We start from the raw sequence: 23,933 nt of genomic DNA, 5'->3' as shown, positions 1-23,933 counted from the left end.
CCCGCCGCTTACCTTTGGCAGTGCTGAGCTTGCAGGTGTAGATCCCGCTGTCGTCCTCGTGCACGGAGGTGAGCAGCAGCTTGCACTTGCGCCCGTCAAAATGCATCTTGCATTTGAGCAGGGCGGGCTGGAGCAGCCGGCCCCGGGACAGCCAGTCCACGTCCATGTCTGGCGGGCCAGCCACCAGGCACTCAAAGAGTGCCAGCTCCCCCGCCCCGACCACCACGTCCTGCAGGGGAACCACGATGGCCAGGGACTGGCACTCGGGGCGAGCTGCCCGGGAAGGGGGGAAGAGAGAGAAAGAGAGAGAGACGCGTCTCAGCAACTGAAAAGCAACCATGAGAGGTGGCGGGGATGGAGGGGAACGTGCGGGGCAGGGAGGGGGGCATGCGGGGAGGGGGCCCGGTGCAGCGGGCAGGGGGTGCAGCAGGGAAGGGAGGTGGGGGGGGAGGCGAGATGTGGAAAGCGGAGCTGAGCCAGGGAAGGGGCGGGGGGTGAGGGGAGGTGTCCGTGCCAGGAACACACCACACAGCGCTTTAACAAACAAATTTTATTAGAGCTACAAAAAAAGGGTCACGGCCTCGCAGCCCGCCCCCCCACCGAGCCCCCTCCCCGGGGAGAAGAGACCCAGAGCTGGGGGTGCTCCAGGCGGACCCCAAACCCTGGGACTGCGAGGGATGTCTCACGGTGGCCGAGCAGACACCTGGGTGGCTGCTGTGAAGCCAAAGGGGCCGATGCTCTCCCTCCCTGCTGCGGCTGGGGCAGGGTGCTCCCCCCGCGGTCTCCTGTCCCCCACACTCCGAGGTGACCATTGCAGAGCTGCCACCATGCCACAGACCCTTCCCTACACCCCCAGCCGACACAGTGACGACCGTGGGCTCAGCTCCCTGCTCCCCTTCCCTGGGCGGCGAGGAGAGGAAGGACACGCAGACAGGGACAAACGGACGGAGCAAGAGACAAGACAGCATCGTATGGCCGCCCTGGCCCAGCTGAGGGGGTGCCTGGTGCTCCCCCACCGCTCCCCCCCACCCCGCCTCGGTTACGCCTCCCCCAGCCATCCGGCGAGCCCCTGCCCGCGGTCGAGGGCCCGCGCGTCCCCGCGGTGCGTCCAGGACGAGGCGGCGGATGGAGCAGAAGGTAATAACACAAGGTGAGGTCCACTGCCTAAGAGGTGTCCAACTAAGAGCCCCGCGGCCGCGGCTCTGAGAGATGCACCCCCTTATCGTACTCCCCCTGCGTACAGACAAAAACCGCAGTCAGCAAGCGGAAGGGTTAGTGCAGCAGCGACGGGGCCGGCACGCACGCAGGCACACGCCAGCGCCGGCACCAGGGGTGCGAGCGCATGCCAAGGCACGGAGCCACCCAACGAGCCCCCCAAGAGGGGCTGGGGCTTGGGCCATTGCCCCCGCAGCCCGGCTCCTGCCAGCAATGGGGCACGGGGCTGGCTCCCACTCCCACCCCAGTGCCGCCGCGCTTTGCCGGAGGCTGGGAGCGGGGTCCCGGCAGGGTAGAAGCAGTGCAGCCAAGGCCGGGGTGGGATGGACGCAGCCTGGGGGGCTCAGGCAGCCGTCAGCGGGGAGGGCTGGGGGGAGCAGGGCACACACAGCAAAGGGCAAGAAGAGGGAGGCAGCATCACTTGTTCCCGCAGGCTCCTTCCCTGGCCTTGGGGAATCCAGGTAGAGCCTGGCTATCAGTCCCAAGCACCCACCCCCACCCCCACCCCCGAGTTTGCACACATATATTGGGGTCCTAGGAGGACCATTGCTGGGCTGGGGAGGGGTGGCAAGGGAAGGGGACTGGACAGCCCAGTCCCATGCATACAGGCTATTGCTGCAAATGGGTAGGGGGAAACCTCTCCAAGCTGCTCCGTGCCTGGCACGGCAGCTTGCAGACTGCCTGGGGCAGGGAGGGAGCTGTTGGCATGGCAGGTCAGGGCAGGGGGACATGTCCCCTGCAGAGCCATCAAGAGCAAAATCCTTCCCTGCGCAGCCAGGGGCAGCACCCAGCCTCAGCAGCAGGTACATGGTGGGACAGGGGGACGTAGGGTGAAGCTGGGCTGTGGGAGCAGCAAGCTCTGGGTCAGGCCGGCAGGGCTCCTGGCACAGCTGGGTGGGATGTAGGGCTATGGGGCCGCACATCTGGATAGGGCAGCAGGGCAGCCTGCCTTCTGCTGCAGGGCCAGCCTCTGCAGGCAGCCCCAGGCACACAGGTCCCCTTTCCTGCTCCTGGCTTGTGCCCGCCTGTGTTGTGACAAAGAAGGGCAGGCTGGCTCATCCCCTTCTCCCGCAGCACTGCCAAGGAGGGGTCTGCAGTGGCCCCTTCCCCACACAGCTCATGCAGGGCACTGGAGCCAGCTGGCCCCTCGGGCACCGAGTGGCACGCGCCGAGGGAGCTTTACCTCTGACCTCCAGCTTGGCCTCGCACTGCTTGGTGCCGTACTCGTTGACGGCCTTGCAGGTGTAGAAGCCGGTGTCAGTGCGCTCCGCCGCCAGGATGTGCAGCGTGAAAAGCCCCCGCGTCCCCTCCGCCTCCTCTGTGTGATGCCGGCGGCCATACTTCACTGGCTGCCGGTTCCTCAGCCTGCTCGGGACATGGGCAGAGCAGCATGGTCATGCCTTGGCCTGCACGCCCACCTTGGCTGTCCCCAAAAGACCCCCCCCCCTCCTCCACCCCCAGTCCTGCTCAGGACAAGAGCTCCAAACTGGCCATCCATCACCATGCTTGTCCCCTCCTTCCCTGACCAGCTGTGACCCAAGAGCACCGGGACTCACCAAGAAATGATGGGCTTGGGCTCCCCACGGACACGGACACTCATGCTGACATCCTGCCCCTCCAGCACCGACTGGTCCGACAAGGACACCTGGGAAAGCAAGGGTCAGAGAGCAGTGAGCACCCACCTGCACCCAAGGCCATGCATCCCCACCACTGCACCCAGGGCCGCATATCCCCCATCACAATGGCAGCCCTGGAGCCCCAGGGGAGCTGCTGGGGTGTAGGCTGTCCAGGGCGCCTGGTGCACCCCAGAAGAGGAGACAGGAAGGCCTGATCTGGCACCTCCTGGCACCAGGGACCACAGAGCTGTGGTCACAGGGCATTGCTCCCCCTCTGCCAGGTCCCAGGGGGCTTGTCAGCTCACCTCAAAGGTGGGTGCAGCCTTGAAGGTGCTCTCTGGGGAGCCGTGGGCAGCCCCATGCTCGGCTCTAGGCTGCAGCTTCATGGCTGGTCGGTGCTGGGGGGTGCCAGACTCGGGGAACTCTTCCAGGGGGCTCAGGTACTCTTCATCCGAGGTGATGGGGCTGGCCTGGCCAAGGGGGGGTGCCAAGTTCCCATGCCGCTCCACGGTGGGGGCTAACACAGGAGAGGCTGGATAAGAAGCTGGCAGCAGCCAGAGCCAGGCAGGCGGGTCAGGGTACCCCTCCCCACCACCCTGCACCCCAGGGGGGCCGGGGATACCCATTCCGCAGCACATCCCAGCTCGGCCGCAGCCAGCAGCGAAGGGGTGCGGGGCTGTGCAGGGGGGGGGGAGGGAGCGAGAAGCACTCCACAGGGACGATAAGGGGACGCGATATCCCGCAAGGCGACAGCAGGGCTCAAGTGGCTCTTACGCGGCAGCCCGCGCTCCCATCCTTAAGCCGCCCGGATTCCCGGGATGGCTGTCCCTGCCCCGAGCCGGCGAGGGCTGAAGGTGACATTGGCAGCTGCGCTCCCCCAGCAGACCGGCCGGCCGCCTGCCCGCTCCCCGTGGGGACGGACCCGCCTGCGCGGGGAGCCCACCCGGGACCGGGATGAGACGGGGAACCTGCGAGGTGCGGGATGCGTGCGGGGGCCGGGGGCGGGTGGTGCGGGGTGGGGAGCAGCGAGCGGCCCGGGGCGCTGGCAGAACCCGGCCGCCGCGCTGGGGGTGCTGGCCCCCCTCCAGCCCGGCTGCCGGAGCGCCCTCACCACCCTCCCCTCCTCCGCTTACGGCGGGGGGAGGCGGGCGGGCTGCCCGGAGCAGGGCGAGGGCTGTGCCCCCCCGCGCCCCCGCGATGTCCGCGGGCAGCCCCGGGGTGAAGAACCGGCGGGGACCCGACCCCTGGCTGCCCCCCCCCCGCCCGCCCTCCCGCATCCCCCCGCCATCCCCCGCACTCACCGCGGAGCGCGGCCCCGGGCAGCCCCCCCGCCCGGAGCCGGGCCGGGCCGCACCGCCGAGCCGCCGCTGCCGCTGCCGGGGCCGGTGCGGCGGTGCCGGGCGCGCATCCAGCCCGCAGAGCCACCGGCCCGCTGAGCCCTCCCCGTCCCAGCGCCGCCCGGCCCCCGGGGCTGGGCCAGCAGCGCGGGGGAGGGCCCGTCGCGGGGCCGGGGGCTACCGGGCCCCTTCCCGGCCCCCCGGCCCCTGACTGGCTCTGCCCGGCCGCTGCTGCCCCTAGGTGTACAGCCCCGCTGCACCATGTAGCGGGTGGTATTTTGGGTGCTTCCAGCCCCCAGGGCAGCTCTGAGCTTCCGCACGCTCCCCAGGGACACTCTCAGGATGGGGAGTGCCTTGGGGCTGCGGCAGGCCGGGTACCCCCCGGCTAGTGGGGTGGAGGGTGGGCTGGGTACCCCTTGGCCAGCAGCTTGGTGGGTAGGCTGGGTGTCCGCCCATCTTGTGGGGCAGGGTATCCCCATGGCTAGCAGGTTGGAAGGCAGGGGTACCCCACAGTTTGCGGGTTGGAGGGCAGGCCTGGGGTATCCCCACAGCTAGTGGGGTGTAGGGCAGGTTTTGGGGAGGCCGGACACTGGGCTCCTTGCTAGGCGCTGGGGGATGCTCACAGCCTGACCCCGCTTCCCCCCCCCTCCACAGCAGGATCCCTCCGTGCTTGCCGGGAGCACGTCAGCTGCTTTGGTTCAGACAGAGCCTTGTAGGGTAAGGAAGCCGGTTTCTTCCCAGTGACAGCAGCGGCCGAGCTGGCAGCCAGCCTGCCGCTGCGCCGGCCCTCCCACCGCCGGCCGCGCTCCCGCCGCCCAGCCGCCGGCACTCACCGGGCCGCACGCTGAGGATGGCACTGCAGCAGGTCGCCCCCACCTCGTTGGCCGCGGTGACGGTGTAGAGGCCAGCGTCGGCTACCCGGGCACTCCTGACCAGCAGGGTATGACGCTCGCCCTCTGCCTTGATGGGCCGTGTCGTGCTGCTCCGCAGCGGGACCCCGTCCTTCCTCCAGGACACTGCCGGCAGAGGCGAGGGTCACCCGTGGGCAGGAGAGCCCAAGCTCCCCCGGGGGGTCTGTGCGTGCTCGCGGTGAGGCCAGGCATTCCCCTGCCTGGCCTGGAGACCCCTTTGCCATGGGGTTCCCACGGCCCCTGAATGAGAGCAGGGCTGGCCCCTGTCTGATTCCTGGCATCCTCCTGCCCTCCAGTGGAGGATGGAGGAGGGAATCAAAGCCGCTTCGCTTCTGCTGGGCCCTATCGGCTGGTACCGGCTCTGGCTGTCCAGCCGCTCCTGCCCACGTCCTGGCTACAGCATGCCCGGAACCAACCAGCCCTGAGCAGGGAAGCTGCCCCTCGGGAAGCTACTAGGGCTGTCCCATGCCCAGAGCATCCCCTGTCCCAGCCTGCCCTTCTCCCACTCTCCCAACAGCTCAGCTCAGTGTGGAGGAACAGCGGACACCCTGCCCAAGCTCTTCACTCCTACCTGGGGTGAGGCAGGACGAAAGGGGTGCTCCCGAGGTGGGCACATCACCTCCCTGAGACACCCATCTCTGTGTCCCACTCTGCACAGTTGGGTGGCCCCAAGGGACAGCTCAACAGGTGGGACGTGGACATGCAGAGAGCCCCTCCACCACCCTTGTGTCCCCAGGCCCCCTAGACCTACAGTTGCTCACCTTCTGGCTGGGGGTTGGCTGTGACAATGCACTTGAGCAGCACCTCTGCCCCCACGGCCACCGCCATGTCCTGGATGGGGATCTCAAAGATGGGGGCTTCCAAGGGGTCTTCACCCGCTGAGACATAGGAGTCATCGGAGGACTCTGGACAGGGAGAGACAGGCCCCAGAACTGTCAGTGGGATGGAGCGAGCAGGTCCAGTGCCATGCTGGGCTGCATGGAGGCAGAGCAGGGGTCCCACAACCCTCTTCCCATCCCTGCCAGCACATGCCCTACACCCTTGCTGGGGCATTAGCAGGTCCCTGCATCGTGCAGTGGAGGAAAGAGCCACATAAGGAGCTACCATGGCACAGTGCCTGCAGTGGGACGAGGCAGAGGACCACGGGGCAGGGAGCATACAGCCTGCTATTCATCCCTGTACAGCATAAGGGATGAGGTGACAGTAAGGTATGGAAGAAGGAGGGTTGTACAGCCCACCGTAGCCCCCGTTCCAAGATAATTCCAGCTCCCCACAGGGTGCTGGCTGCTCTACACCACCACATCAGCATCAGCCTCCTGGCTCCCTCCCCTCCCATGGCCCCAGCACACGGACAAAGGTCCTGGGGCTGCGCCAGGAGCCTTGGGCACGTGGGCCTGGTGCTGCTCCGGTCAGAGCAGAGCCTGGAAGGAGCTCCCAGCCCGGGTGCAGTCTTCTCTCACCCCGGTGTGCTGGGATGGGCAGGGCACCTTTTCCCCAGCAAAGCCACCACACCATCCCCTGGGAACACTTGGGCTGCATGCCCTGCCTGGAGCACCGAGCATGGTCTAGCCGGGACAAGCTGCAATGGGTGCCCTGTGCCCTGGGTGGCCAGACCAGCCCAGGGCTGGGTGCCAGAGGTCAGCACCCTGCATCCTTCCCATGCCAGGCAGGAGGGACAAAGATATCAGCAAAAGTCATGACCTCAAGGCCCAGCAAACTGGTACCCAGGCTGGTCTGTCTTATTGCACTGGTTGGTGCCAACATCTCCAGCCTGCAGAGCTGTGTCTCCCCACCCCTGTGCTCTCTGGCACAGCCTGGGCTCCCCATGTCTCCCAGAGGCTGGCTGGGGGTCCCTCATCCCATTCAGAGGCTGGCCAGGCCAGCTCTGTGCCCACAGGAGGGCAGAAAGCCATGCTCCTACCTAGCTCTGGCGAAGTGGGTCTGGCTCGGCGTCCCTTCCCCTTGCTCCTTGTGCTTCTGCCTTCTTGAGCCATCCGGCCACTCTCTTTCTTCTCTGACACTTTCGTCTGCCTTCTCTCCACCTCCCTGCCCGTGCTGTGCTGCCCTGCCCAGCTCCTCTCCAGGCGAGCCTCCTGCTCCATCCCCGGCTTCGCCCAGGGCAGGAACCGCACCTCCGCGGGAGCTTCCGGTCGCCGGTATAGCCCGTGGGGCACGGCCAGCCGGGCGGCCAGGGCTTCGTTCACTGCCCCGGGGGCACGGGCTCCACCAGCAGGGCCCCCGTCCGGGCACGGGCTGCCTTCGGCGGGACCTGCCTGCGAAAGGGCCGCCCGTCCCTGGGGGGTGACTTGTGCTAACGGCCACTGCTCCTTCTTCTTCACTTCCCCAGTGCCTTCTTGCTGCGGGCCCTTCCTGGCACCCGCATCCTCTGCCTCGGCGGGCTGACTGGCCACTGCGCCGCCCCGCACCAGCGCTTTCCTCCCTCGCTGCCCCCCTGGCTCTGGCTCCCCGTCGGGTCCCACCAGTGCCACGCTGGAAAGTGCCAGGTGCTGGATGACGTGCGTGCTCTCAGCTGGTGGCAAGGTCTTTGGCAGCGGTGCCTTGCGCCCACCAGTGCCCTGTGAGGAGGGGGCACGGGGGGGACGGGGGGTGGTGGGCTCTCCAGCTGCCGGGGGCGAGGGTGCCGGGGGCAGCCCGGCTTTGCAGAGCTCCTGGGAGCGCCGCAGCTGCTGCTTGGAGACCGTCCGCTTGATGCGGGTCAGCTCCTCCGCAAACTTGTGCTCAATGGCGTAGACACGGCCGGCGAACTTGCCCCGCTCGTCGAAGGAGGCGGCTTTCTGCCGGAAGGCCAAACGCCGGGATGCCGCCGTGCTGCCTGGCTCCCAGGGGCCACCTTCCCGCACGTCCTCCCGGGAGCCTCCCGGCGTGCCGGCACGGCGTGAGCCAGAGCCGGGCTGGTCAAAGGAGCGTGTCTTGCGCAGGGGCAGGCAGGGGTGTGCGGGGAAGGGACTGTCCGCCTGCTCCAGGCTCCTCCGCCGCTCCTCGAAGTACTGCAGCCTCTCCAAGATCTTGGAGCCGGCACGCACCAGCTTGGGGGATGCCCGGACGGAGATGCGGCCGGAGGTGTCACTCATGGGTGTCTGGGGACGGGACTCTTGCGTGCTGCCCTGTGAGTACCCTGAGGACTTGGGCTTCTTGATCTTCTCCTCGTACTCCTCAGGGACAGTGTCCTGGTACTCAGCTGGCACCGAGGACTTCTTGCGGGGGGTTACGGGCGTGAAGGAGGGGACACCAGGGCCACGGGTGGCAGGCTGGGACGTGGTGCTGGCAGGCGTCAGCAGGCACTGGCCAGCACGGGGAGACGGCGAGCGGACGATGGGTGGCTTGGCAGTCAGTGGCAGGGCAGCGGGTGACCTCGGGGGCTCAGCTCCAGGCTTCGGAGAGACAGGGCCGCTGTGAGGTTCATCTCTCCGGTAGCCCCCCTGGGGGATGCTGCTGCAAGGGGAGAGACAGAGGACCGCAGTTCAGAGCCCGCCCTCACCTCCTGGCTGCATCCCTGCTCCCAGCCCACACCACAGTGCCCAGTGGGGCATGACAAGGGGGGCAGGTTGCCAGGACATCCCAGGGACCAGGGAGCCTTGAGGGGCCCCAACAAGTGAATCCTGCCACCCTGAGACCACCAGGAGCTGGCTGGGTTCGGTGAGAGTCCTGGGCTGCTGTGACACAGCGGTGTCCCCTTGTCCAGGGCTACCCATGTGTGACAGTGGGGTGATGCTGGGATACCCAGCGAGTCCCCTCCCCAGGGCCACCATGCAGACAGGACCTGGGCCTGGGGGGTGCCCCAGTTTGCTGGACTGTCCTGGCGTGCCGGGGCAGCACGGCACAGGCCAGCTCTGCCACAAGGCGGAGGGGGTCCCTGAGGCTAGAAGCCATCCCACTGTGCACATGCTGCTGTGGGCATGTCCCCCCACCCTCCTGCCCCCAGGGGAATTGGCGATTGTGGTGCAGAAATCATAAGGTGGAGATGAGGTTCTGGTGGAACAAGCAGCTTCGAAAAAAAAAAGGGGCGGATGGAGGTCGAAGGAGCAGGCCTGCGGGGATGGGCACGGAAGGCGGTGGGGAGGGACAGGGGCTCTGAGCACATCAGTAGGTCCTGGGGAGGCAGCACATCCCTGGCCCCTGTTGCCACCCCTGTGTGGTGGGGACTGAAGGTGGTGGAGCCTTGCCAGAGGGTGTCCCAGGCTGCGTGCAGCCCCAGGTCCCCACACCTCGGGCTGCACAGAGCCCCCACGGCTGGGCAGGATGGGGACAAACACACATGGCACAGCCTGTGGGTGGGTTGCTGCAGCTCATGAAGCAGCGCAGGGGTTACCCCCAGCCCCAACCTGGATACAGCCCCACTTCACGTCCTCCCACTTCACCCAAGGACCTGTACCCATCCTGGCCCAGGATGCTCCCACCTCCTCACCAGGAACAGGCTGCCTACTGCTCAGAGCCCCCGTTCCTCATCCAGGCATGGCGAAGGCAAAGAAAGCCCAGGCGGAGGGGAGGAGATGGCTGCGGGGGTTGGAAGGAGATGGCCCCAGCGCGATGTCCCCTCCACGCGCTTCCCCCGGCTACTTACACGTGTAGCGAGAGCGCCCGTCCTCGGTACAGGCTGAAGGCGCTGCCATAGGGGTCGCTGGCCACCGAAAGGCTATCCTCCGACCCCCAGCTCGTGCCCACCAGATTAGCCCGTGATGCCCGCACCAGCGGCTCCACGCCCAGGTGCCGGACCTCGGCGCCGCGCGGGGCCGGCGCGTTTGCTTGCCTTGGGGTTCCCTGCGGCTGCTGCCAGGCAGTGGGGCGGAGGTAGGGTCCCCGTGCGGAGAGGCTGGCATCCGTCTCCTTCTCCACCACGGTCTGCTGGCTGCCCGACCAGCTGGAGCGCTCCTCCGCCTGCGACAGGGCCAACACTGAGGTCGGCGTCGTGTTCATGGAGGCGTCCACGAGGGTGTCGGACCCACCTGGAAGGAGAGGGGTGAGCCAACACCGGGTGCCCATGGGGACAAGCCCAGCACCCTGCTCAGAGAGGGCTGAGCCAACACGGGTGTCCCAGGGTGTCCCAAGCCCTCTCCCCTTTGCATGGATGGACCACAGCTCCCCCGCCCCCTGAAGACTCCCGAAGCTGGGCCAGCCTAGCCCTTGTGGGGTGGCTGTGCCCAGCGGCCAGTGCTGGGGGTCAGTGCCAGCTGGGTGCCCCCTGCTCACCCGTGGGGGTGCTGAAGGCCGTCTCATCCTGGAGCTCACTGCGCTGCGTCACCTGGGGGTCGCTGGGCTCATCCTCGCCCGTCTCCGAGTCTGGGGAAGTGGGGGGAGGGGGAGGAGGAAAGAGCAGGGGGTGAGGGGACACGAGGACAGCAGACCAGGCTGGCGCTGCCCCTTGCAGACCCACCAGCTCCAGGGGCAGAAGAGTAGTGCCTGGGCAGCTCCAAGAGGAGGCAGCGCCAGGGCAGGGGGTATGACTGTGACTTGCAGGGACAAGCTGCCAGCAGGGAAAGGCAGGACCAGGGGTGGGAAAGTCCAGCAGGGCAAGGGCAGGCTGGGGAGGGCAGGCAAAGCAGGCAGGAGCAGCGCTAGATGATGGGAGGAAGACTGTGCCAGTGGTGGGAATGCAGCTGGTGGAGGCAGCACGAGGAGGAGGAGGAGGAGTAGGAAGGGCAGGGGGACAGCAATGGCAACAGGGCAGGGTGGCAGGCTGGGGCACAGGACCCGCTCTGGGAGCAGGACTGGCATCGGGCAGGGGCCTTCCTACCGTAGCTTTGTTTCCTGCAGGAGCGGAAAACTTCGCTTCCATAGGGGCAGCAAGAGAGAGAGAGACATCAACACCCGGTTATCGGCCCGGCCTGCAGAGACGCGGGGGGCAGCAGGGAGGGACCTTGTCACCAGCATCTCCCCTTTCTGCCATGGGGGAGGGACCTACAGGGGCCAGCGCCTGGGTGTGCCATGCCAGCTCAGAGAGCCTGGCCCCCTGTACCAGGCTTCAGGTCCAGGTATGGGGCCAGGACTGGTTGTTTACCCATCTCAGGACCCCACAAGGAGCACCCCGTGCCCTGCCCGGCCCCATGGCAGGAGCCAGGTGCTCACAGGGTGTGGAAACAGGTCTGGTTCCCCAAGACTTCCCCGCCACGTCTCCACTCTGCACCCATGTTCACTGCACGCCGCTTTGTACCCATGTTCACTGCACAGACCCTCCTCGCACACAGACTGTCCCACCTGCACAGTGCTCGGCACCACCCCCTCCCTGTGCCACAGCCACATCCTGTCCAGCAGGACAGCTGCCTCCTGTCCCCGCAGCTGCCAGAACTGCCCCATCACTGCAGCATCTGCACATCCCTGTGCTCCACAGGGCACCGCAGCTTGGGGCTGGACGCCCACAGCCAGTGCCCCACTCATGGGGGCACTGGGGCACACAGACACGTGTCCCTGTGCAAGCACCCTCCCTCTGTTCATCCCCTACCCCACCAGTGGCAACCACCGCAGGATACAGCCGTGCCCCACAGCATGGCCCTGATTTTTAAAGCAGGGGATGCTCAGGGTAGGGCATCAGTGAGAGCCTCCCCACAGGCAGGATGCAGCCAGGCCAGATCAGCGCCACCCTGATGTCCTGTCCCAGTAAAGACGACCCTGTGCAGCCAGGGAAGCCAGCCTTTCCTCCCTGCCACCGCCTGAGCCCTCACATGCTGCCACAACAGACCCTTGTGGCAAGGAACGTGTCCCCTGCCTCACCACCGCTCTCCTCTTCTGCATGCCACGGCCCGGGGCGAGGGGGCCACACAGCTCCCCCCCCAACCCCAAGCTGCCCCTCCACAGCCCAGCACACCACCAGCTGCCCCATGCACTGCCACCACACCGGGCTCCCCAGCTCAGCCACAACACCCTCTGAGAAACTGGAGCTGTGGGGCCAGGAGCAGCCTGGGCTTGCGGGGGACAGTGGGAGCCCCCAGCTGACCAGGACCCTGTTTTGGGGCTGGCGAGCTGCAGCCCAGCCCTGCCCGGCTTCTGCTCGCTGCCCGCCCCCCCTCCCCAGCCACGGCACGGCAGTGGTGCCGGACCCCATTCCAGCACGCTCGGGGGGGGGCAGGGGGAGCTCGGTCCTGGTAACTCAACGCACCATGCGTGAAGCGCCCGAAGCGCCGTGAGTGGCCGGTCTTCTGCAAAGGAAAAGAGAAGAGAGCGTTACCCATGGCAGGGTGCCACCTGCCTGCTCACGCACACAGGCAGAGTGCTGGCACGGCACACCCGCACGCACGCACCCCACAGCAGCATACGCGGCACCACTCACACCCACAGCCGCTCGCGCACACATACACTGACAACACACGTGGTGCCACTCACACCCTCCCGCTGGCAGGGCACACCCGGCACCACTTGCACGCACAGGCAGACACACACCCCCGGCTGCGCGCCCACGGGGTACCCACAGGCACACACCTACTGGGTACCCACAGGCACACACCCCCGCGCTCACAGCTGTGGGCGGGTGTAGGTGGACACGTGCAGCACATGCCCAGCAGTGCACACACACACTCACACGCACCTGTGTGCACACACACACCCGCACTCCCCTTGGTGATGGCAACCCTGTGCCACTGCCCATACTGAGGGAACCCCAACCCTGCACTGCTGCCCATGCCTGGGGGGTGATACTGTGAACCTCAGCCCTGTGCCACTACCCATGCCCAGAGGGTGACACTGTGCACCCCAGCCCTGCACCACTGCCTTTGCCTGGGGGGTGACAGCCCTGGGCACCATGGCTACCCCAGCACCACTGCCTGCAGCCAGCACCGCCTGCAGCAAGGTCTTCGCCCAGGCGGGTGCCCAAATGCTCCGCGGCCCCTTCAAAGCCACCACCCATGCCAGCATGGGGACTGGGCCAGCAAAAGCGTCTTCCAGGCACTGGCCCAGACATGGCCACGGGCACGGGCCCAGCGCGGGGACAGCATCCCCCATCCCTGGCGGAGGCCGTGCCAGCTGCGAGGGAGGCTGCCTGGCACAAGCGGCATGGGACCGGCCCGTCTGCGCGGGGCTGGCAGCGTGGGGGCCACGCTCGCCCGCGCCGTCTGGGCAGGCAGGCAGGAGCTGAGCACGGGGCGGAGGCGCCAGGTGCTCCCTGCCAGCTCGGCTGCCCTCTGTGCCGCAGCCCAGAGCCCGGCACATGCCTGCCAAGGGAGGGACTGGCCCAGGGGGACCCAACTGCCAGGTCCGGTGAGCACTGACGGCCTCTCCCAGAGAAGCAGAGGGATGGGGTGATCTCCAAGGCAGGCAGGAGTGGGGATGCGGCGCGCAGACAGGCAGGGTCAGGCTGCCAGGGCTGAGCATCCTTCCCAGCCAGTCTGGGTGACGGGGTCTCCCCGGGACACTGATGCCCTCCCAGGCATGGAGCCCAGGGATGGCCACCCAGCCTTCTTGAAACCCGTAGCTCTGCCAGCCCCTCCTGCCTCCCCACAGCTCCCAAGCAGGGTCAGGGACAGCCAGCCCCCAGGGACGGACAGCCCCTGGAGAGAGCCAGCCCCCGGCAACAGCCAGCCAAGCATGGCCAGCAGTTAGTTGCCCTTGGAAGGGCAACAGGCTCGTTTCACATGCTCCAAAGCTGCTGCCACTGCAGCGGCAGCAGCTGCTCGTGGGCAGTAGCTGGGGTCTCCCACCAGCCCCCCGCCTGCATGCGGTGCTGGCCAGAGGGCAGCGGCTGCACGAGACACATTTGTATTCAGGCTGAGCCAGGCTTCACCTCCCCTCCTCGGCTGACTCTGCTGGTTCTGGCTGGCAGCCCGTCTTCCAGGCCAGGGAAAGATAGATGAGTGATTAACTGCACCATCGGCGGATAATTCCCCCATTAAAAAATGAAAATGCAATTGAGTGCCATTATCGGGTGCTCTTGTGGCTTCCCCAGGGACTGGCGCCATCAGCTCCTCATCAAATATGGTGACTGCACCCAGCAGGCCTGGGTTGGGCCCCACTGCCCAGAGCTATGGGGTGGCTGAACCCCCTCTCCTCTGCCCCTCAACAGGTCCCTGTGGGATTAGGGCACCCTGCAGCCCGGACCCCCCTAGGGTGCAGCACCCACCCACAGCTTGGCAGGGAGCGAGTGCTGGGTGGTATGGGGTCACCCCCAAGGAAGGATGTGGAAAGGGGGCAGGAGCAGCTCAGGGCTCACTATGGGGCTGGGCTCTGGGCAAAGGGGCCAGCTGGAGAGTGGGAGGTGTGCTGCCTGCCTGGATTTCATTTGCACCCTGGAAAAAGGGGTGGGGGAGCCCCATGAGCTCGCTCTGTGCACACCCAGCCCGGGGTGGGGAGAAGGGCTGGCTGGGATCAGCACCCAGCTTCAGCCCTGCCCCATGGGGCAGCCGGGTGAGACCTGGTGCTGCCTCCAACCCCCATGCCAGGCACAGACCTCCCCTGCCCAGGCTGGGGCCCTGCCCTGGCCCTAGCACATGGCTTCCCTAGCCATGGCCACGGGGCCAAAAGGAGTCAGGGGAAAAAAAGGTCCTGGGGCCATGGAGCACAAGCCATGCAGCCTGCCACCACCTGGCATGTGGAGCCCAGCACCTCATGGCACTGGTGCCACTGATGCAAGGAAGACAGGGAGCAGGGATGGGGTGAGGTGGGAAGGCAGTGGGTGGCTTGCCTGGTGTGCGGGGACAGCTGCTGTGGGTGTGCCAAGACCCGCCATGCTCAGCCAGCACAGCAGGACCCTGCCCCACTACACAGACAAGCCCCTGGGCTTGTTGCCCCCAAGGACATGTGGGGCAGCCAGGCAGTGCCATCCACCCTGCCCCGGAGGGATGACCCCACCTGGCTCCCAGCATCCCCGGGGACCTGTGTCCCCCTGGAGCATCCTGCATCCCTGGGAAGAGGCTGCAGGCAACGGCCCCTCCCCAGCCCCTGCTGAGCCACCAGGCAGGGTGACAGTGGGGAGCCTACGTGCCTGCGCTGGGTGGAGCAGCGGGGTGGCCTTGTGCACCCTGGGGGAGTCAGGGGCGGGGGGCTTCCTGGAAGGATGCTCCCCATCCTCCACCCCCTGCCGAGGCCAAGTGACGTCCTTGTTCCTTGCTCGGTGGCGGAGCGTGTGGCGGGGCCCGCGGAGGAGCCTTGCCTGTGCCAGGCATGCTCCTGACGCGGAGGGGATGACGCATGCAAAGCCTCGTCTCCAGCTCCGTGACCACCGGCAGCGGGGCCGGGGGGAGCCATGAAGCAGCATCCATTTGCCGCCCCGGCTCCGGAGAGCAGAGGGGGGAGAGGGTGGTGTAGGGGGAAGCCCCCGGCAGGGGTCCCAGCCCCGCTGATGGCACAGGCGGTGCCCAGCACCTGCCCTCTGCCCATTCTGTCCGGGCTGGCGAGGACAGGCAGGCGGCTGGCGGCTCTGCAAGCAGGGCTGGAGCTGTCGATGGGCGAAGCCCTGGGGAGCCCCGGGTGGCAGCAGCAGGGCCGGATGGACATCCCCAGCCCCATCCTCATCCCCAGCCCCATCCTGATGCGCTCCCGCTCCCCGTCACTGCCCCCTCCCCCCGGCACCCGCCGGCGCGGCAGCGCGGAGCCCTTACCTGGAAACGCTTCTTCACCCAGATCTTCTTCATGCTTCTGCAGAGCCCCGCTGGCCCGGTCACACCGGCTCAGGCCCGGCAGGACGCCAGCCCGCTCCCGGCGGGGTCCCCGCTGTCAGCACGCCGGGGGGGCAAGCGATGCTCCGACCATCCTCCACCGCCGGCAGCCGGGGACGGCGGAGGGAGAGGAAGGGGCTCGCCAGGTTGGGCTCTCGGGAGGGCTGGAGCTGTGAGCATGAAGCATCACTGGAGTGCTCCTCCCTCCATCCTTCCCCCGCCTGCCTCCGCCTCCGCCTCCCCGCCAGCCCTGGCACACAGTGACAGCGGCGGGGGACAGGCAGGGCACAGGTGGCGGGGGGCGAGGGCAACCACGGGGCGGGAGCACACATCCTACCCCCCCCGCTGGCTTCGGCTCCGCGGGACCCAGGGGTTCGAGCCCCCTGCCCAGCGATGTGGCTGTTCCACTGTCCCTTGCCATGGGTCCGTCCTGCCCCACTGCCTGGGGCAGGGGCTCTTCTCTCCCGTTCTCAGCACTATGGGGCACAACCCACCACTGCGGCTCCCACACGCACCCCGACGGGGACAAGAATGACACACCACACCACGCCAGCGCTGCGCGCAACTGCCCTCCATGCGCTGCCCCCAAACAGGGCAGCTCCACTGCCACAGCTGCCACAACCCTGCACACAGCAGCACGCTGTGCCATGGCACTGCCCAGCCAAGACCCAGGCTCAGTCCCCCACATCCTCCAGCCATCAGCAATGCAGAAAGGTCCCCTCACCAAAGCGTGGGTGTGGGTCCCAGCACTGCTGACCCACCTGCACACGAACAAGGGCTAATACGAGCGCAGTCCTTCGCAGCAACACCCTTGGCACTGCACACGCCACAGCACAAGATCCCTTACAAACCACACAGCCTCCAGCCCCAGGCACATGGTCCCCTAAAACAGACCTTGCACCCTGCCCCCCGGGTGCATCAGGACCCTAGCGGGATGGTAGGGCTGGACTGCTCAAACCTGGGCTAGCATCACGGCTTTGTGGCCAATGGGGACACAAGCATGACCCAGGGGAGGTGGGCTGTTGTCCCTGTCCATGTTGCAGGACACACACAAGATCTCCCCTCATCCTGGGGTGAAGACCCACGGCACAACTCGGGTCAGGACTGGGTGCCTGGGTGCCTGAGCTGTGATGGGGCTCCTGAGGTGTGGGCAGCAGCTGTGAGTGGGGGTCCCTGGTGAGGCTGGCCAAGGCCATTAAGACCCATCAGTGCTCTGGGGATGCTGGCACAACCTCAGCACACCTGCGCCAGCCAAGTGTCCCCAGCCCTGCCAGCCTGTCCCTGTTCTCTGTGTCACACTGCAAAGAAGCCAGAGGAGCAGTCCCAGCCCCACAACCTCAGCGGGGCCTTGCCTGCCTGCTGCGCCCCCACCCCTCCCCAGTTCTTGGTGCTCTGCATCCCCAGCTCACCAAGCCATTGAGACCCACAGAACCCACCAGCCCCCTTTCCAGGCTCCTGGAGAGGCTGCCAAGATCCCAGCCCCACCTGCTATCTGTGCTGTCCTCTCCCACTGCAGAGCATCCATGGGGACGCTGCTGGAGGCCTCCCCACCCAGCACTTGTCCCCATGCTGCTCACCTGTCCCCTGGGGAGCCGGTTGCCCCACGCAGGGCTGCACACAAGCATCACGCTCCCCACGACGTTTTGGCAGCTCCAGGAGCTTTTCTCCGCTTCCCCTCCCAGCCCATGACTCCCAACGTGAGGCTTTTCATGGCTCCATAATAACTTGCAAATTACCCAGTACAAAAGGAGCTGTTTATACAACATTTCTGACAGTCCCACAATTCGAGTGATGCTGCGGGGTTTCCGTGGAGACCCTGCACGTCAGGCGAGTCCCACGAATGCCAGAGCTGGCATTAAGGGAATCTCCTGTCAGAGCCAGAGGACTCTGCTGGGCCCCCCAGCCCTGGGTGGGGACAGAGGTGGGCACCCCCAAGCCAGGGCTGGGTAAAGGGGTGGGCTGTGGGACTCATGTCTACCAGGGTCCATGCAACCAGGGTCTCCCTGCCAGGCTTTCTCACCTCATCTGTGGATGCCTGTGGTCCTGCGGCAGACCTGCACAATCTGTGCCTTTTTTTTTTTTACACTCAAGTGGGATAAAAGCCTGGTCAGGGATGCCAGGAAGGTGCACCGAGGCTTGGGCTTGGCACACGGTGGTGCCAGGGCAAGGATGCTACCACCACAGCACCTGCAGGGACAGCCCCAGGGCTGGCCTCAGGGAGGGACCATATGTGCCCAGCCAAAATACAGTCATTCGGGTATTCTCTGACTGCCATGTCTGCTGCCCCATTGGCCATGACTCTTGGCTGGCTGGCCACACAGCCTTTCCCTGCCACTGCACCTCTGCCACTTGGCCATCCCTCAGCAAAAGCTCCAGGAGTGACTCTGGGCTGCCCCAGAGATGCTGCACCCCTGGGAGCAGCTGGGTCACCTCTGAGGGGCTGTGCCTGCTGCGGGACCCGAAAGTCCTTTCCAGAGCCAGCAACACCAGCAAATCTCCCCACAAGGGCAAAGAAGGTATCTGGTGGGAGGTCGCAGCAGCCTGCAGCCAGGGTGGTCCCTCTGGCCTGCCCTAGCCCAGGGGCAACCCTGGCACTGCTCTGCTCTTCTGCAGGGTAGGGATACAGGGCAGGGGACAGCGTGGCCATGGCATGGTCAAGGGGCAGAGCTGGAGCAGGTGGCCCCATTGCCAATTGGCTCCAGCTTCACCTGCTGGACACACACTGGCCCCCAGCAAAGCAGATAGCAAGATAACTTGCCTGAAATGCAGGGCTAATTATGCTCTGCTGAGAGAACCACAGCTCCCCAGGCCTTGCTGGGCCTCCTTGGCAGCTCTGCATGGATCCTGCCCCTGTGCCACAGCACTGGCTGGGCACCGGCCACGCAGCCCCGGCCATCAGCCCCCTTGTCTCGGTGCTGGAATAACTGAGGGTGGCGGGTGCGTACAGCCATCTTGGGTAGGAGGAGGCCTGGGCATGAATCTTTCATGTGTTTGCACCTCCCAAAGCTGCTGGGGATGGTCTGCGGGAAGTGGGGATGTGCTGTGAGCCTGGGGAGGTGGGGGACCATCCCCAGCCGTGTCCCCAGGGGGAAATAAATGCAGCAGGATGGCCCTCATCATGGGATGGGGCAGCACTGCAGCAGCTTTCTGTCCCTGGGGAAGAGCAATGCTCTCCTGTGACCCCTCTCCCAAGTGCTAGGGACACCCCAGGTGTCCCCCCAGCATCGCCTCCGCTTGCTGCCACCAGACGGACGCCCGAACACACGGTGCCCATTGCAGGCAGAGGACACAGGGACGCAGGACAGCCATGTGACCTTGGCTTGGGGTGCCTGGACATGGAGCAGGATGGCAGGAGGCATTTTGCCCCTGCCCTGCCAGCCCCGCTCCCGGCATCCCCCCTCTCTGGGGCTTAGGGGCTGCATGCAGAGGGCAGGAGGGGAAGCAGGCAGGGAAGCAGGCAGGGGTGCAGGCAGCAGGGTCAAAGCAGCTAGTATCCCAGTGTCACCATACCAGGGGACAAGCCAGCAACCTGGTATTGGGAGGCAGGAGGGGAGCGTGGAGCGCTGGGCAGCCCAGGAGGAGGAAGAGGCTGTCGCCCCATCACGCAGTCCCGAGCGGCGGTGCTATATTTACCCACCCGCGGGCCTGGGTCTCAGCCTCTCGGCTGTAACACAAGCCCTGCAGCCTGCCAGAATCCGAGGGGACGGCACATTCCTCAGCAAAAATAACCCCCCAGCAGCGGGCAAGAGGGCAGGGGTGGGGGTGACTGACTGGACAGCTGCACCCACTGCTCTGCTCACCGGTGAGCAGCCCTCCTGGTCCACAGCACCCCAGGACGGGGAGCCGGCACGCGTGGCCACCACGCCAGCCCCCAGCCCAGGTGGCTGGGGACAGAGCTGGGAGCCCGAGTGGCCAGCAGCTGCCCGCAGGCTGGCCCCAGTGCCACCCCTGGGGCCAGGGAATGGGCACAGCTCCATGGTGCGTGGCTGTGCTTGGGGACCGGTGGCTGCACTGCCAGTCCACCCACCAGCCATGCTGGCTGCAGGCATCCCGAGGGGCAGGTCCAGCCCAGGGGACCTGTCCTTGCAGCAGCTGAGACCAGCAGCTGGGTGGCACTGGCCAAGCAGCTCTGCAGAGGCAGACCCTGCACTGGCACAGCCTGGCACGGTGCTGACCCCACAGTGGGGCATGGTAACCTGGGCTGGAGCCTTGCTGCATCCTGGCCTCCTCCGAGATGCTGCTGTGCCCTAGGGCTCAGGGGACAGGCAGGGAGGTGGGGCATGACAGCCAGGGACTGCAAGGGGAAACTGAGGCAGCCCCAAGAGTCCCACAGGAGGGAGGAAATGGCAAGAAGAGGCTTTAGGTCTGTTCAGTCCCTGAGCAGGGCTGGCAGGGGCTCCAGAGGGAAGGGGCAGTTGGCACTAAACATGGGCACAGCACTGCAAAGTAAGGGACTAAAATTAGGCACCGAGATAAATGGGCAGAGGTGCTGAGCCACCAGGGACACTGTCAGCGCAGCCGTCCCCACCGGGGTGCCATTGCCACACACCACCAGCCGCAAAAGCACACCCACACTGCCCCACCATAACTCCGGGCTGGATGGGAAGGGGCCATACAGGGCCACCACGCACAGACAGCTCCCACCCCCTTCCCTGCCCCCAAATCCAGGCGGGTGCAGGCTGTTCCCTGGGCAGAGGAAAGGTTCCAAGGAGTTTTGATTGCTGAGTGCAGGTGGAGGCGAGGGGAGCAAGACGCTGTTCTGGGAGCCCAAGACAGACACATCCAACCTTGAAACTAGAGGCAGCCCCGGCGGGGATGATCAGGCAGTGCTGGCACGGCGAGGAGGGCTGGACTCTAAAAGGACATTAGCTCAGGTTCTTAAGAGTTGATTTAATCGGGTTTATAGGGAAAAAAATCAGCAGATGCAGCTGAGAGGTGATACAGGCTTTAGCAAGCCTGGGGGCGATGGAGCCACAGTAGGGACAAGGGTGGCTGGAAGGGTCTGGAGGGTCCCTGCGTGGACCTGGGAAGCCCCTGGACCACCCTGGTGCCAACGTGAGGGTGACAACGCACCCTACCTGCACCCGTGGAGCTGGGGCACAAGGGAGAACCTGCACCAGGAGAGGAACAGAGCAGTGGGACATGGTGGGGAGGGTAGGACATGGTGGGGATGGTGTGCCCCCTGGAGCCCCTGTGTCCATCTGCCCGGCCAGCCCCACAGGAGCACTCCCTCCTCCCCATACCGGGCGCTGACGCACTCGGGGGACCTGGGAGAAGAGCAGGAGAAAATCATTAGTGGGGTGGAGCGACAGATTCAGGGCAAGGGATTAGAGGAGCTAAATCGGGCTTGTGTGAGCAAGGGGGAATGCTGAGCTGGTGCAGGAGCTGCCGGGGCTGAGCATGGAGCTGGGCAGCACGGAGCCCCCCCACCCCACCAGCAGTGACCTGAGCCACCTTGGGGAGAGACAGTGTCAACCCCATGGAGAGCTGCAGCCTGGCCTGTGTGCTGGGAAGGGAAGGTGGAGGACAGAGCCCTGTGCCCACCAGAGACCATGACCCGGCAGAGGGAAATGGAGCAAGGGCACATCAGTACCTCCACAAATGGGGTGCCAGAACCCCAAGCCCAGAGAAAGAGCTTGTCCTGCCCAGGGACCTTGCAGACATCCCCCTTGCCCATTCAGCTGGCTGATGACCTGGATTACAGGGCTCCCCAGGGAACAAGGACAGGGTGTCCCTGCCTGTCATGGGGATGGCACAGACACCAGTGGGACTTCCATGGTCCTTGGAGAGCAGGGTCTCAGCAGGGGGTGTGAGGAGCCCCCGAGCAGCCAGGGCCTCCATGCTGGAGGCTGGCAAGCCGCAGCACCCGGCCTGGCAGGGTGTCAGGGCAGGCGGGTGCAGAGCGGTGGCACGGCTCCTCCATTTCACACGATGACCCGACTCACCACTTGGCTGCCGGCTTGGAGAAAATGGCCTCGGGGGAACAACGCGCTGGATGCCAGCACCCTGCAACGGGGCCAGGTGACAGGGCTGGACCCCCCCATACATCCCATCACCTCCACACCAGCACCCCTCTCAGCACCCGGTGGCGACACAGTGCTCCCTGGTCGCTGCCATGGCACACCGCAGAGACCATTCTGCCCTGGGGCAGAGGCAAAGCCACACCGGGGTTTGCCATGGCTCCTCACCCAGCCCTCTGCCCCGGAGCCTGCGTGGCTCCAGAAACATCCCTGCCCCAGAGTTGGCTTTCTGGGTGGCTGTTTGCTCGATGGCAGCGCCCGCTGGGAGGAGCGCCCGGGGCAGGGTGACATTCACCCCATGCCTTAGGCAATCCTGGCTGCTCCGTCCCTCCCTCAGCTGCTCCAGAAAGGCGGCGGTGAGGGCCGGCGGCTGGGAATCGGGAGCAGGGATGCGTGCGTCAGCACAACGGGAACGGGCACCTGGGGAAATCAGGCATTGCCGCTGGGCAGAAGCAGGGGGGCCTGAGCCAGCGGAGCCATGGAGAGGTGCAGCGGCACACCGGAGTGTGAGAACAGGGTGAACCCCCTCCCGCCAGCCCCCCCGAGACAGGCTGCTCCTGCCCTGTGGGGCAGTGCACGTCTCTCACTCTCTCTGTACAGACAGCACCATGGTTCCCAAAGGTGCGATGCACAATAACCCCACAGAGACCCACTGTGGGGCAGGACCACTCCCGTGCATTCTCTGCTCTCCTTGTCCCCCCACCAGACCCATGAGCAGCAACATATGCCTTCCTCCACCCTCCACACACAACTCCTCCAGCCTCCTGGCTCACACAGAGCAACTCCTCCTCTTCCTCCAGTGCTCCCTACACGGCTGCAAAGGCTCCTGCTGCCCCCCCCACTGCCACCCAGTCCCCCCTGCAAGGTGCAGCATCTCCAGCACACCTCCCATGCTGCAAAGCCCCAGGTGCAGCTCCTTCCCCGGCGCCTTGGGGCTCAGCACTGCTCCCCTCACTCTCTGCCCTCTCTGTCCCGACGCCTATGGCACAGCTTACATCTCGGAGCGGTGCCACCGGCCAGCACCACACGCTCCCCAACACCCAGGGCTTCAATGCCCCAGGGATGGTGGCTCCATCCTGGGGCAGAGGGGGCTGGGCTCCAAAACTGCCTCGGCCCCTGTGCAGGATGGGGCCCACCTGCATCCCGTAGACCAGAGGAGCACACCCTGCTTGCCACAGCCCAGGTTGGTAAGCAGACGGGCAACCACGGGGCTCTGGGGGACCAGCAAGAGCAGCCTCCACCCCCACTAATTAACCACCGGGCCCCGCCCACTGCGGGGCACAGGCTCCACCCACTTTTAAGCCCCGCCTCCTGCAGTGTCAGGCTCCACCCCCCAGTTCTCCCAGTGCTTGGGATAGCAGTGATGGTGATGCCACAGGCAGCTCTAACCACCGGCAGCTGGTGCATAGGGATGGCTTGTGTGGGGGCACCTGGGGCTACTGGGGACCGGGTTGGTGGCTGCAGAGGGTGGCAGCACTGGTGCCATGCACCCGAGCCGTGTCTCTCTCTCTCCTCCTGCCCCGAGCAGGCTGAGCATCACATGCTCCCAACACTTCCATGCCCGGCCCTGGCACCCTGCCTGGCCTGGCAGCCGGCGCTGCAGCCACATGCTTGCTCCAGGCTGGAGAGCCACCCCGCTGCTGCCGGCACCGGGCACCCCAGCCTGCAGCCAGTGGGTCACAGCAAAGCCTGGCCCTGGCTGGCCCTGGACATGCACCGCAGCAGGAGCCTGCAAAGCACTGCCACCAGCCTCGGCAAACCCGCGCCCGCTGCCGTGCCAGCGCAGCTGTGCCAGCGCAGCCGTGGCGGCGGCCACGCCGACCTTACCTTCCATGTCAATGATGGCCAGCACGGCGCTGGTCATGGCCTCTCCCCGCTCGTTCTCAGCAATGCAGGTGTACACGCCGGCATCTTCCTTCTTGCTGTCCCGGATCCAGAGGGTGCCGTACTCCTCCTCGCGTGAGGCCAGCAGCTCCTCATTTCGGTACCAGCGGAGGCTGGGCCGAGGGTTGCCCACAGCCACCACCCGCAGCCGGATGTCGCAGCCGGTGCCAATGGCCGCGTTCTTCAGCTTCCGCACAAAAGCCGGCGCCGCCGAGCGAGCTGGGCCCTCCTCGGGTGCCCCCTGCTCCGATGTGACCTTGGCGCGCTTCGGGGGGATGCCGGGGCTCGGCGGGGCCGCCCGAGGGTCCCCGCTGGCCCTGCTCGTGCCGCTGCGTACCTGCGCTCGGTGCAT

The 23,933-nt window shown here is 66.2% G+C and overlaps 1 protein-coding gene across 1 annotated transcript in view; it reads right to left on the bottom strand.

Moving 5' to 3' along the window:
- The window catches only part of SPEG (striated muscle enriched protein kinase), a 40,049-nt gene extending 16,116 nt beyond the window's left edge, over positions 1-23,933 (bottom strand). The window contains exons 1-10 of the mRNA XM_074145809.1: positions 23,525-23,933; positions 10,288-10,377; positions 9,662-10,043; positions 7,001-8,532; positions 5,841-5,984; positions 5,002-5,184; positions 3,137-3,348; positions 2,772-2,860; positions 2,399-2,580; positions 13-273 (exon numbers count right to left, since the gene is read on the bottom strand). Coding sequence (XP_074001910.1) covers positions 13-273; positions 2,399-2,580; positions 2,772-2,860; positions 3,137-3,348; positions 5,002-5,184; positions 5,841-5,984; positions 7,001-8,532; positions 9,662-10,043; positions 10,288-10,377; positions 23,525-23,933 — 3,484 coding nt within the window. The remainder of the gene's footprint in view (positions 1-12; positions 274-2,398; positions 2,581-2,771; positions 2,861-3,136; positions 3,349-5,001; positions 5,185-5,840; positions 5,985-7,000; positions 8,533-9,661; positions 10,044-10,287; positions 10,378-23,524) is intronic.

The sequence above is a fragment of the Numenius arquata genome, chromosome 3 (genome assembly GCF_964106895.1).
Source record: "Numenius arquata chromosome 3, bNumArq3.hap1.1, whole genome shotgun sequence".
Lineage (NCBI taxonomy): Eukaryota > Metazoa > Chordata > Aves > Charadriiformes > Scolopacidae > Numenius > Numenius arquata.
The sequence above is the reverse complement of the archived record's forward strand: the minus strand, read 5'-3'. Positions and strand labels throughout refer to the sequence as shown.